This window comes from Strix aluco, chromosome 5, assembly GCF_031877795.1.
Source record: "Strix aluco isolate bStrAlu1 chromosome 5, bStrAlu1.hap1, whole genome shotgun sequence".
NCBI classification, from domain to species: Eukaryota; Metazoa; Chordata; class Aves; order Strigiformes; family Strigidae; genus Strix; species Strix aluco.
In genome coordinates, this window is record NC_133935.1 from 43,834,871 (window position 1) to 43,849,024 (window position 14,154).

The 14,154-nt window shown below is 36.2% G+C and overlaps 1 protein-coding gene across 4 annotated transcripts in view; it reads right to left on the reverse strand.

Annotated features, from left to right (window-relative positions):
* Positions 1 to 14,154, reverse strand: part of PTPRQ (protein tyrosine phosphatase receptor type Q) — a 147,117-nt gene that overhangs the window by 14,557 nt on the left and 118,406 nt on the right. For 2 of the 4 annotated variants that reach the window (XM_074827145.1, XM_074827143.1), the window contains exons 54-57: positions 8,571 to 8,597; positions 7,819 to 7,900; positions 2,596 to 2,686; positions 1,111 to 1,187 (exon numbers count right to left, since the gene is read on the reverse strand). In XM_074827145.1, coding sequence (XP_074683246.1) covers positions 1,111 to 1,187; positions 2,596 to 2,686; positions 7,819 to 7,900; positions 8,571 to 8,597 — 277 coding nt within the window. The remainder of the gene's footprint in view (positions 1 to 1,110; positions 1,188 to 2,595; positions 2,687 to 7,818; positions 7,901 to 8,570; positions 8,598 to 14,154) is intronic. The other 2 variants (XM_074827146.1, XM_074827144.1) reach the window with 1 other exon arrangement.

A 14,154-nucleotide genomic window follows, 5' to 3' on the forward strand; every position in this document is an offset into this window, starting at 1 on the left:
TGAGATGCCTGCATGCAGTAAAGACATGCAAAATCTCTGCAGCTGGCTTTTGCTGCAGCTTTTGGAAGTTGCTGTTAGTGTTCCCTGTCTAAGCCTTGGCATGTCAGTTAGTGACAGGAAGGGTGAAGACCAGGCCATGCTCCAAGCTGTCTGGTCTCCTTCTCAGTGGTTCTGTGTATAGTCCCAGGGCCAAGTAACAACGTGGCATGGCTCTTCCTATCTGCTAACTGTCAGAACAAGGAGATGCCATATAAGGGGAATGAATAGCTTTTGCTAATGAGAGAGGAAAACGCACTCAGCTCTATTGCTTATGCTCTGTGAATGTCTCTTAGTTACCTGGAAATAACTATTTCTACTTGTCTTCGTGCCACCTGTTTAGACCACAGTCTGCATGTCTTGCTATATGTTTGAATAGTGCTTAATGCAAATCAAGTTTTGACATCAGGTGAGACCACCAGCAACTGCTACAACAAATTAAATGCCCAAGTCACACTTTGAGCTTCAACAGGACAAAAATGAGATAAAAGATAGATGAAGAATATACTGAGAACACAGTTAGAAAATGGGTCTAGGAAGAAAGCTGAGGATGAGAAATACAAGATTAGTTTATTCTTCAAGAAGCCTATTAGCATTTTCCTCCATCATAACTTTCACAAAATAGTAGGGAGCATACCAATCCCGCTCACCAAAATTATTAGCCATTTCTATGAAACTTCTCAGTTCAGTTATCTTGACATTGTCCTGTTCATATACAATAGCTCCACTCCTGAATGAAGAGATCAAATAATGCCTGTCTAAACAATTGACCTCAGTGGGAGTTTCACTATTGTCTTTAATGATAATGGTATGAGACAATTTATAGAAAGTAATTTGCTGGACACAGTTTTGATTATTCCTGAAAATCATTGCTTAGTAATGAAAATGGGATCATGTATATTTTTAACTAGTCACGTTCAGCGCCACAGGAGTCACTTGAACAATGTCATCGCAGCGGTAGCTGTAGTGAATGAAAGAAAAATTAGAATCCTGGTCTTCTTGCAAGTTATTTTTTGACTCTCTCTTCTACCAGAAAACAAATATAGTAAAAAATGTGAGAGACGTTCTACTTACAGACACGTAGCTGGCATTAATGTAGTCAGATCCAGGAATACCAGCATCAGGCATCAGCTTTACTCTGTTGTTGTTATCTATTGTGAAAATAAAGTCTAGTTAACTAAAAGATTTGCTCAAAAACCATAGATGCATGTAACAAGTGTTCCTGGAGTGCTAAGAAATCACAAATATTGTTATTGCTAATCTAGCAATATTTGACATTGTAGAACACTAATTACAAAGGGAATTTAACCAATTTCCATTACTGTATGGTCATCCTTTCATGTTCCAGACATATTTTAATATAATACTTTTTATTTAAAATGATGAATGTGCCAAATCCTCCAATTTGATGTAAGTATGGGAGGCTCCTGTGCCTAAAGGTAGCCTGTGTACTCTAAGCTATGCTGTTCTAGCACAGACAACTTCCATGTGAATCAGACAGCAGGGTCAGGGGTCTGACAGTCTTTCCTATATACTTGCTGTCCATGTCACAGATTTGAGCCAGGTCCTGGCACTTTTACATACTTCTTTTACATAAGGTAAGCTCATTATTACAAAAAAAAAAAAAAAAAAAAAAAATTGAGTGTTTCCGATTTGGGCCCACAGTATGTATGCAGAAATGACAAAACCCAGGAAAGATGTCATATGTGAATAAGTAAATGCTGAAACCAAACATTCCACATTTTGATGTTTGGTCCTCAACTTAGTAAAAAAAAAAAAAAATACAAAGTTAAAGATTTATGAAACTTATCTGTTTATATTTCATTGTATGTTATGAATATCAATTTTTAGTGACTGTAACTTAAAGTATGTCTTGAACAAGGCAGTAGATAGCAGGAACAGCTGCTCTGAAAAGTTAATAGTACAGAATGTAGCATTATTAACCAAGGAATGCCATGCTCCCCATCTCACATCACAGCTAATGCCTAAAATAATAATGACATTTCTTGTCTTATTAACTGAAAAATGAAGCAGTGTTGAGTACAGAGAGACAGACTCCTGTCTCCTGTGATAAAATCTAGCCTTGGCTTATAAGTTATCATACAGTCACTCTGATCTTCTGTGGAACCTTTGCAGCACACGTACACATATCCATAAGAAAGCATACCCAGGCTCCTGAAGTAGCTAAATGCACAAACATGTGGATTTTATATATTTAAAAAAATTCTCACTAAAGGGAAAAAAACCCGAGGAAGAATGTTAAAGAGTTTGCTACATGGCTTGAATTACAAAGCTAAGAAACCATTGAGGCTACAGTTTCTTGCACCTGCATATTAAAGCTTGTGAGAGCAAGTTGAAAGCTACTTGCAAATAAAACTGTCTTTAAAAAAACACAATGAAAAGACAGATTACTTGACAGAAAATTATTTCATAATGTGATCATGATTGTACTGTCATTTCAAAGGCAGATCAAACAAAAATACAGTTGCATTCCAGATATATACTGCACTATCGAAGGCAGAGAGTAAAACAGAGGAGTTGATCAGTAAACATACATACATGGCTTTATGTTTGGGAAACGATTCTTAGACCTGTTCCAAGGCAGATCAGCATCAGTTGAAGCAAGGTCCTCAAGAAACTTGGGAAGTTCCTGTAGAGGTATAAATGTTTGTTGGCAAACCTTTGCATTTCACCTTCACTGAATATAAAAAAAATGACACAATCACCCAGTAAGAGGAGGAATTCTTTAGTTCTGCAACAGAGTGCATTTCAAAGAACAGCTGGAAGCATTACAGAGCATTCCACCTCACTGTCAACCCCAGCAACATTAGATGCAGCACTGCAGACAATGCTGTCAAGTTGAACAATTAAAGCTTACATAAACTTTCACCTTTACAAGTCTGGATAAAGTCAGCCTATCACCTTCTGTAGTTCTTTTCTGTCTTTTCATGTAGTCACATGCTTGGTTACCATGCCCTACTGACTCAGCCTTACTCTTGAATAATGCCTTTTCCTGACACCTGTAGCTTGGGAGAGTTCTTGCCACAGCATGAGAACTGATGAGAATTTAATAAGTTGAGACAACTGGCAATTAGCTATTGTTCACGGGACTGTTTGTGAAAGGGGTGAGAAGAGTTATTTTGGGTTGTACAGCAGTTTCATAACTGGTCATTAGTTCTATTACTGAAGGGCAGTGATGGATAAATCATTCATATTGAGGAACTTATTTGATGGGGGTGTTTGTGTATATAAATAGGTATAATTTCCAAAGCTGAGTAAAAGAGTGGAGACAACTTCATAACTTGTTAATGGAGAACACATACTAATGTGATGATCTTGTAGTGATGATAAGAGAATAGAAAACTCAGAAAAGCCAGAATTTAGCCAGAATTTCTAAGTTAATAACTACATTAATTGTAATAGATTTTCCCTTTGTTTGACAAATGTTATATGATGCAATTCTATTTCAACATCTAGCTAAGATACAAATGAAGAGATCTACCTCTTACTTTGAATGAGTACAATACAAAATTTTGCCACTTGTGTTGAGTAATCCCTTCAAATTTGTCTTTTAATATTAACGGTTACTCTCTACACAGGCTACTTCCAAAAGCGGGGCAGATAGCCCTACTATCAGATTCGATGTTAATTATTTTCAAGTGCTCTTTTGCCCAGGTATTTGAGACAGTTTGTCTTCTATAAATAAAATTTAACGGGCAACAAGCAAATAAATAAATAAATCCAAGAGGTAATGAAAAATGGAAAAAACAGAGTGTTTTTTATGCCAGTGTTTTTCTTTCATTGCTAATTCAAATATTTTGCCAGCCTTATTTGATGGGTTCAGATATTAAGAATAATTTAATATGAGCATTGGAAAAAGGGGATAATTTAAAAACTGATGTAATAATTCAAGTCAATAATTCATCTAATCTGATATCCTATTTTGTACAATGGTTAATGTCTGACATATAAGCGAGAGCTCAAAACCCTTGAACTGTGTTATATGCAATATTACCCCATGAGAAATTTCTTTCACCATCTGACAAAAATCCTATGGCCTGAAGCGTGAGGACTGCTTCACTTCTATAATTATATCCTTGATAATATAGAACTGCAGGTGCTTCTGAACAGGAGGGGAAAGATGGTTTCACGATGAAAGCAAAGGACTTTCAGACAAGGGACTTGACTTCTCTTCCTAGCTCTGACACACATTTCCTTGGGGAAAGAATTAGGGGAAGAATTGCAGAGAACAACTAGATGCTCATGTCCCTTTGAAAATTAACAAGGAACTAGATCCCATCTATGCCCTTCAAAATCTCTCTAAATATCTATGTTTCCTAGGGATGAAAAGTGTATGATGATGTCCTTTCTAAAAATAAAGTTTCTGACTTAAAATCACCTTATAAAGAATGGCTGACTTTACATTTATATCCATATGTCAAAGAATTAAAAACATGGTTAACAGACATGAAGTAAATATAAAACTAAATGCAGGACTGCAACATACTGTAGAAAAATATCTTTAAAGGCACTCACTATTTTGAAATCTTGTCTTTGAATCAACCTCTGTCATATTCAGGGCACATTTCAGAAGAAAATGTGTTCATTTGCCTCTGCCTTTTGTCTCAATAATTCCTTAGAGAAGTAAAACCCCAATCCTATAACTGAATCTAGAGAAAGATCCCTCTTCTCAGACACAGTAGAGTGACTTCTGTGCACTCCTGTCAGGATTTGATAAGAACAGTAAAATAGTAAGGGTGGAGATGTTAAACTTCCACTCATTCAGAAAGCTGAAACTCTCCCACAAAATTTCTGTCATTGAACTTTGCATGAAGGAAGAACATAGATGAAATGCCTATGACACTTTGCAGGTGTTATGGGCCATGGGATCCCATATCATATGCACGTCATGAACTTTAACTTGCCTCATCTCCCTCATTCCTCTGAGTCTTAGCTTGCCAGTTAACTAGTACAGAAGTAGCACTGTTGTACAGTACTTTGTAGTAGAGAGGAAATAGAGAAGCAGATTATGTTATTTTTTAAATAATGCTTCCATATCTGAACAAGTGCTCAAAAGCCTCATACCAATTCTCTGCATCAGTATGGATTTCAGTCTAAATTATTATCTTCAGAATTTGGGAAAGACTTAATTGCATTCCCAGATTCAATAACAATTTGTCACAGAAACCATATTTCTTTGCACACCCATAAAACTTTGGAATAATTAATTTGCACTTTGTTTACTGTAGTACTTTTATGGTACTGTGGTGACATCCAGAGGTATTTCACTTTTTTATTCATGAACACAACTTACTGTAAAACACTTACAGAAGTATTTCTGTTTCAGTAATTTGTCAGTTACTAGAAAAACTTGATTTCCCAAAGGTACTGAGAGAGATATGAATCATCTGGAAAGCCGGAATTTTGAATATTAGCTAGATGCTGCCCACCATCAGTTACTGTGGCTCCCTATGGTTTCTCTAAACTTGTCTTTTCTGACAAGACATTGATCCAGATCCTTTCCGAGGTCCAGATTCTTTTCTCATCATGTTTACACACAGGTCATATTCACCTGTGGACCAAGATTGAATCCTGGAGATCTCCAGGCACAGCAGCTTGGTCAATCCAGCAAATTAGATGAGACCAGGAATGTCCCTGGATTCCAAGACTAAGTGAAATGGAAAGACGCACATTTATGCTAGAAAACTCTGAAACAGGTTCGTTGTGTACAAACTGCCTATTGTAAATGATCCCTAACTGCTTTAGCTACCAAAACATATCTTGGAATTGTCCGGGAAGACTACTAGCTGAAACAGTCCGAATTCAAGGCAGGGAATATATTAACAGTTTATTAGTGTAAATTATCATATTCTCATCTCCAGTTCCTGGTATACTTGAATTTACTAGTACAGAGACAGCCAGAGAGCCCAAGAAGCCCAGCACCATGGTTTTAGTTATGTGTTTCAGATACAGTAGTCCATGGGTTTATATCTTGAGCTCATCTCTCCTACACACATTGTAGGAGCCTTGAGTCATTTATGTGAAACTAAAATGAGGAATGTGGATGGAAACAAGCAGGTCACGAGGTCTGCTTGTTTGTTGTGTGCATTGCCTGTTTCTGTGCATTGTCATTTCTGATGTCACTTCAAGTGCATTGTCAATTCTATAATTTATCTGGTAAGACAAGTGCTACTGATACTATAGATATACTCTCAATCAGGGACTGGACCTACCCTGCAATTCTGCCTGCCCTTGGACAAGTCATCTGGGGAGATATCACTACACTCTGAAACATGGAAGCTGAAGCTCAGAGAGAAAAACAATAGAAACCCAAAAGACATATAAAACTGTTGATTATAAGTTGACTAAATAATTCAGTTGAATGAGGGCTTAGATGCTTGTATTTTTCTAAATTTGAAATAGATTGACAAGATTTTGATTTGATAAAACACTATTGTTTAAGTTTTAAGGCATTACAATGCTGTAAGACTTACCCAATGTGGGTCACACCTAAAGAAAGTAATACTAGAAACTTTCCAGTGATGAACATTAATATGTGAAAATGTTATTGCCAGTAAAACTTTTCATCTGTTCAGTCATGCACAATATAACTATAATCACTCTTGTTCAAGTGAAATAACATTTCTGCTCTTAGAAAAAAAAAAGCTCTCCTTACTTTATTGCTCAGAGAATTTTATGGTGCTTTTTATTATTAAATCCAGACCAATTTTACCTAAGGAGCATAACAAAAAAGCTGTAGGAAATACCATTAATCTTTTCACACTTTTGTTGGTTTTCCCTCAGAGGCTGAAATATTATAATCTAGCAGAAGAAAAGCCAATTGTTGAGTCTTCATTTTTGTTAATCCAACTGGTAAGCAATTCATGGTAAATCTATAAATCCATAATAATAAAGTCACTGAAGACTGACAAATTGTTTTTGTGAGGGCAAATGACTATGTGTTAAAAATGATGATGATGATAAAGATTCTGAAATAACAAGAAGAGAAGATATTGTTGAGAAGAAAAAATATGATAGCCGTAAAAATGTTACTTAAGGAAAATAGTGAAAACTTGGAGATTTAAATTTGAAAGTATCTATGCATTATATGTAATGTATATTTTGAAAGCTAGTCTCTTTTCAGAAGGAAAGACAGGCTTGCTGTGTTCATCTACTCACATAAGGAGATGGAGGCTATTCACATGGAGGGTATTCTCAAGAGCATGACAAGTATGACCTATTATTTCTAGAGGAACAAAAAGCAAAGTACCATGCTCAAACTGTTTAGTTTCTGAACTGAAACCTACTAAAGAAAAACATTTCTGAGTTCCATGACAGTATGACTGGGGTCTGAATACTTCACAGAATAAATTTCAGCTGTGTTTTTGGGGTCATCATCACTCAGGAGAATGAACTTATTTAAATCAGTTAAATATACCTGTATATATGTTAGAAAACTCTTTCTAAACTGTTCTCAGGTAAATTACATATGCATCACTACATATGTAAAAGCATAAATATTATGGTGTTCTTGCAAAGATTGGAGTCTAAAGAAGAGCACCTTTTGCTGACACTTAGGTGAATAACTCTGATCAAGTTGTGGTGTAGACTTCAGAATCCAAATCAGTGTAATATTACTTTCTAAACAATCAACCTGGTAATTGGGTATTGATTATCAAGGCCAGAGTCCTTCATGGCCTTGCCTGCTTAAAATGGACATGAAATGTGACACATGAAACGACTGAGGGTCTTGCGATGTTGTGACAACTGCTAGCAACATACCGAAAATTCTTCCTGGAACTTTAGGTTGTTGTTTGTGCAAAGCTCTTCAACATGTTGTAGGAAGGATTTCTTGCTTATTGGCCTGAAAGTAATGACAGAAGAATTGGAAACCTATAGGGAATTTTTTTGTCATTCTTTTTACTCTTATTTAACTGCAGTTTATTAATAAACAATGTTTTTCAGTTCAATAGAAACTGATACTTATAGGCAGAAAATTATAAATTGCTTACAGCATGCTTATTTGGTTTGTTTTCAGTCACTTAAAATAGAAGCATTTTCTCCCCTTGTTGTTCTACCTCACCAAATTTTTAAAGTTGCTAATGTTAACAGTACTGTAGGGTAGGATTGTTTTTATAGGTAACAGCATTCCAAGGTGAGATTTTGACATTAATGGAAATTTGTAAAGTTATCATTGCATTCGAAAGTACATAATACTTCTTTGTCACACAGCAAACATTTTATACATTGCAAGGTTTTAGACATATAAAATATTGCAGTGACCTCATTCTCATAATGACATGGTTTTTAAACCCTGAGGAGTTTAAATATCCCTGTATTACTTCCCAAGCTAAAACACAGACATGCAGGCTTCACCCCAGAGAGAGAGAAAGCGTTTCTCCAGTTACCATGCAATTAGTCATGCTTTTATGATTTATACGCAGCTTGGAGTTTTTTTCTAATAAACATAGAGGAGGGAACCACACATTGAGACTCACCGATGACCACAATATAGAAATCTTTAATCAACTTACTTGATGGATTTTCTATAACTAAGTAACCTGCAACAGAGATTTTTGTTAAATATAGCAAGCTGAGAGTTAACCAATATTGTGCATGTTAATAGGTTTTAGATGAAATATTCAAGTAACTAAAGAACCAGATTTTTCTCTCATGGATTCAAATACTATTATGTGTCAGATATCTGGGGTGATTGTCTTGCTTAGTTTTTATCTCAGGTATTGGCAGATATGCATATGCTAGTTACAGTTTCTATCATTCTCTTCAGATCATTTTACTGGGCTCTTGGCTCATACAGCCCTGGCAAATCCATATTTCCAGCACACTTCATATACATTTACAGGCCTCATATTTTGCACTATGTACTCAACATCATTCTTCTAAGGGCCATTTCAGAGCATAAAGATAGGATTCATCTGACTGGATACAGACACCTATTGCTGACCTAGTCACTCTAGATTCCTTTTATAATCTATGAAGAGAAATAGGCGTGATTTCATCTCATTCTAAGCACATATCTAAAGTAAGTCACAGATGAATTATACTATTGGTGTGCTTCTACAGAAACCAAACAGCTATGTCTGTTTTTCTAAAGATTTTGAAAACAAATGCCTGTTTTCCTGCTAATTTTTACATGTTCACTGCTCTTTCTGGTGCATTTTAAAAACTGTGCTACATATGAAATCTTTTACTTGATCCCACTGCAGGTTTCATGAAGATGTTACATCAGCATCTATACTCAGGGGACTTTCAGATGGCCTTGAAACTTGGTCATCATCATTGCCTCCAAACCCATTTTAAGAATGTCTTGGCATTATGGATTTAGAAGCCAAACTTTGGAAACTCAGACTCACAAAGCTTGTCTAAAAGACCAAGACAAGAAGTCTGAAGTAATACAGTTTAAAAGATAACTTGCCCCTTCAAAAAAGTTCTAAGTATACCTTTTAAGCATCTGGGTCTCCAAAAATCATACATTCTTACATACAAATATTACAAAAACTATTCTATAATACAAATAAAAATATCTACTGCTGCCATAATTTTATTAGAAAAGTCCATTTGCTTTAAAAACCCTTTGGTTTCTGAAGTTATTCTTAAATATTTAAATTCGATAATAAAATTAGATTAATACAATAATTGAATCATTTATTATTAAACATCAGAGAAGTTAATTTCAAAGCTACTAAAGATGCCTTTGTGATACATACTTGTTATGACAGTTCTCTTCAAACAAAGCAAACTGGCTATGAAAGCCTTGGGTCAATCTCACTAGAGTAAAAAGAAGTGTAGAACTCACAGAAAAAGGTTCAAAGTGCTCACTAGGACAACTGAAGGACAGCTTCAGAATGAAAAAGAAGGCAATAAGATGGCAAAGCATGCAACTCTATTCAGAATGTTTAGACATCTAGCTAGTGCTTATTGTATCACTCATGTTGTTTGTATTACTTGGCAGACGAAACAACTTTCTAGTAATATTGACAACATTATAGAGCTAAAGTTTCCTGAAGAAAATGTATTTTTAACAGTTGTGCCAATGTACTGCACACAAATATATTTGTCTTTGAGCAGAAAGTAAACTTTTTTTAGGTTTTTTTCAGGACAAAATTATAAGTAGTCTCTGCAAAGAAATTACACTTTTTTTCCTTTGAATTCACCTATCTTCACCACAGCACAACAGAAAAAAAGTAATCACAGAATCACAGAATTGTCTAGGTTGGAAAAGACCTTGAAGATCATCCAGTCCAACCATCAACCCAACATTAACAGTTCCCAACTACACCATATCCCTCAGCACTATGTCAGCCCTACTGTTAAACACCTCCAGGGATGGGGACTCCACCACCTCCCTGGGCAGCCCATTCCAATGCCTAACAACTCGTTCTGTAAAGAAATGCTTCCTAATATCTAGTCTAAACCATTCTGGTGCAACTTGAGGCCATGACCTCTTGTCCTATCACTTATTACTTGGTTAAAGAGACTCATCCCCAGCTCTCTGCAACCTCCTTTCAGGTAGTTGTAGAGGGCGATGAGGTCTCCCCTCAGCCTCCTCTTCTCCAAACTAAACAACCCCAGTTCCCTCAGCCGCTCCTCATACGACATGTGCTCCAGACCCTTCACCAGCTTCGTTGCCCTTCTCTGGACACGCTCAAGTAATTCAATGTCCTTTTTGTAGTGAGTGGCCCAAAACTGAACACAGTAATCGAGGTGTGGCCTCACCAGTGCCGAGTACAGGGGTAAGATCACTTCCCTGTCCCTGCTGGCCACGCTATTTCTGATACAAGCCAGGATACCATTGGCCTTCTTGGCCACCTGGGCAGTAATTTTTTGAACACTGTTGGCTTTCCTCTTCTCAAATTGATAGCAATTAGGGGCTTACTGCACTTAATTTGCAGTAAGCAAATGCAGTTTCATCATTAGGGAATAAAAATTACATCTATGCTGTACATAAACAACCTGGGTACGTCATTTAGTGCTTCAGTGCTGAAGGTACGTGGATCCAACAGCAAAGAACAAAGGAGACCAGCAGCACCATTAACACCACCTTACTGAACAATATTTCCTTTTTTTACTTTCACTCAAAGCAGGGAAGTAAAGCACTGAAATAGCTCAGGAAATGAACTAAACACAGTGTTACATATGCGGCTTTCTAGTTAATTTTTAGTATTAACAACAGGTGACTTTTTAAAAGACATAACCATATATTATCTTTCACAAGCAGTAAACATTTTTAAACAAGTAAGGCACATATAGATTGACACTTTAACCTATCTGTGGGCATTTAAGTAAAGAACTTGATTTTTAGAACTACTGAACTCTCACACTTCTGTTGGTAACAAGTGCACATTGCAGTGGCTTGATCTAATTTAAATGAATATATGAGAATTAATGTCTAACTTGAAGACTGTGGCAGATATTGTCTCTGTTGTGCAAGAATCTTCAGAAGGGATGAATTTTGTATGCTCACTAAAGACTTACAGCTATGCACAGTTTCAGCATCCTAAGGCTTCAAAAATTAGTATTTTTTCCCAGTCTCTTGACTTGGAATATGTAATAATAATCTTACAGTATTTCATCAATGAACAAATACTCATCTACCTATAATCTTGTTCTCCACATTTCCCAGTCTTTTTTGTAAAGCATAAGAATATAAGTATCACTAGAGCTTGATGAGCACAATTTAGAATCAAACCATGAAGTTGCAAATTTCCCTATTTCAGCTGGACAATTGCAGATTCCCACTTCTCTGACTTTGAAACTAGGAAAGAAAAACATTCTCAAAGAATGCTTTATTGCCTTAAATCTGATTTTCTTTTAAAACAGTGTATTGTTTCATGTGTGGGATTTTTTGAAGTCTATCAAAAATCTGAATCCCACTCAGATTACTTATGATAGAGCTAGAAAGAAGCCATTTATTTGTGTTGGCAGTGGTAACTGAAGACCATATTGTCACACAGACTCAGCTTTCTCTCTGGGTCAATCATCTGAAATCCACAGGGAATTAAAACTTCGTCCAAATAGAAAAAAACAGAAATGAGTATGTAGGCAAAAGGCTTAACTCATAAGCACCATTGACACTTCCTAGGACCAACAGAGGAACTAATTTTTAGCAAGTTAATTGAAAGCAATATGGAGCTTAGCCCTTCCTAAATATTAAAGACCTAAGGAAAGAGAACACATGGTCATTTCTTCCATTGTACGAAGACACATACATTCATAAACCTTGTACTCCTGGGTTACAAAGATCAGGAAGCCTGTTTTTGATAGTTGATTACTAAAGGGAAACTTGTTGAAGAAAAAGGCAAGGCAGGAGCCATGCCTATCCCCACTTAAAGAAAGAAGAAACAGGCTGGTCTAGAGAAAGTAATGTGTGTGCAGAAGTGTCACCTCAAATACAGACACCTACTGGTGAGATCAGACAATCATCTTATACACAGTACTTTTCCATAAAGAGTTCTAATTACCTGGTATTTTCAAGGGTTACAGTGTCTGTAAGTCAGAAATATTTCTTCTGAATCTGTGCTCCCTTTGCTTGACAAGCTGTCTCACACAGAATGAAACAAAAGCCTCAAAGCATCTACCACAAGGTGCTACTTCTCAAGGAAAGATTTTAAGAAATGGGGACCTACATGGCCTTATCCTTGCTGCAGAAACCACTGCAAAAGTAGGGTGTCAGAGAAGTTGTCTCCTAGGTAAGCACCTGGAACAGGGAAGTGTTACTTATCTCTCACCAAACCTGGTGTGCTCTGAAAATTTAGTGACAGAATCTATTCACAGCAGATGAATGTCTGCTTTGAAAAGTGAATTGCCAAACCCTATGGACATGTTACAAAAAGTAAGTGATGAGAGGCCCCAGTATATGTATATTGTGTTCTTAATGAACATTTAATCCAGTTTAGACTGATGGGCTATGTATGTTTTAAACAAGGGTTGTTTTTTTCTGTTATTGCTTGTCTCATACCATCTCCACCATCATGGAGATGAACGTATGTCCCAAACATTCAAAGTTAGCATTTTGGCTTCAGAAATCAGATCTCATTTTCCACTTAATTCAGTAGGACTTAATTCCCTGCATGCCATTAATAAATTGCCTAACAAAGACTTGCTGAGAGATGGTGCATGTGTACTAGTTAGTAATTTTCAGACACTGAAGTTTTTCAAGTAATTTTTTTTCTGATAACCATTATGTTAAAAAATTATTACTGGGAGCTGGGATTTGCCATGAATTTCCTGATTTCCTGATTTCCAAAGAAGTTTCAAAATTGGCAAAATGGGATACCTGGCACTTTTAAATCTGATGTTTTTTCTACTGAAACTGACTTTTGTAAGGCAAAATAATTCATAAACAAAAGTTATAAAAATGTGTGAAATAAAATGTTTTGATTAACTTATACTGAACATTTGCTGAGTTTTGGTTCATTAAACTTTTCAAGCTTTTGAATTTTTGATCTGCTAAGAATGATAAAAAAATATTTCCAGTCATAGTCTGAACAGAAAAACCTTTTTCTACTTTTTATTTCTCATGTGATACCAGCTGCACAAATTTCCTGAGAATATGAGCCAAGATCATAGGCCACAATCCACTAAGTATGAGAGAATGTCTGAAGAGACAATGTATGAGAGACAGACAAGAAGGATCTCATGGAACAGGCTAGAATATCTTGATTCTGTGGATGAACTGTGTCAGCTGCAAGTCCATGCCTTTACTGATTTATAGCAGCTAACATGATAAATAATATACTGGCTGAGAAATGACAAAACACCTGGTTTCCAAAGCATCTCCTTCAAATGAATACTGATTGGGATGATTAGTAGGTACAGAAAAAAAATCTATACTGCTCTTTTATCACATAAGTTTTTCACACAAACTCCCCATCACCCTTTCAGGGTAGAAAGTATATTTAGTTGGACTAGATTTCTGCTGATTTACTGCTATGTAAGAAATACAAACAAGCCAGCCTGGATAAGGAGTCTGCCCATCTATGTTTTTCTCATACAAGATGCCATGAACTGAAAACAGCATTCTGCAACACAACAAGCTTTGCAAACGCAACTGAGATAGCTGACTAAATGCAGCCAATGTATGGCAGTTGGTTATGC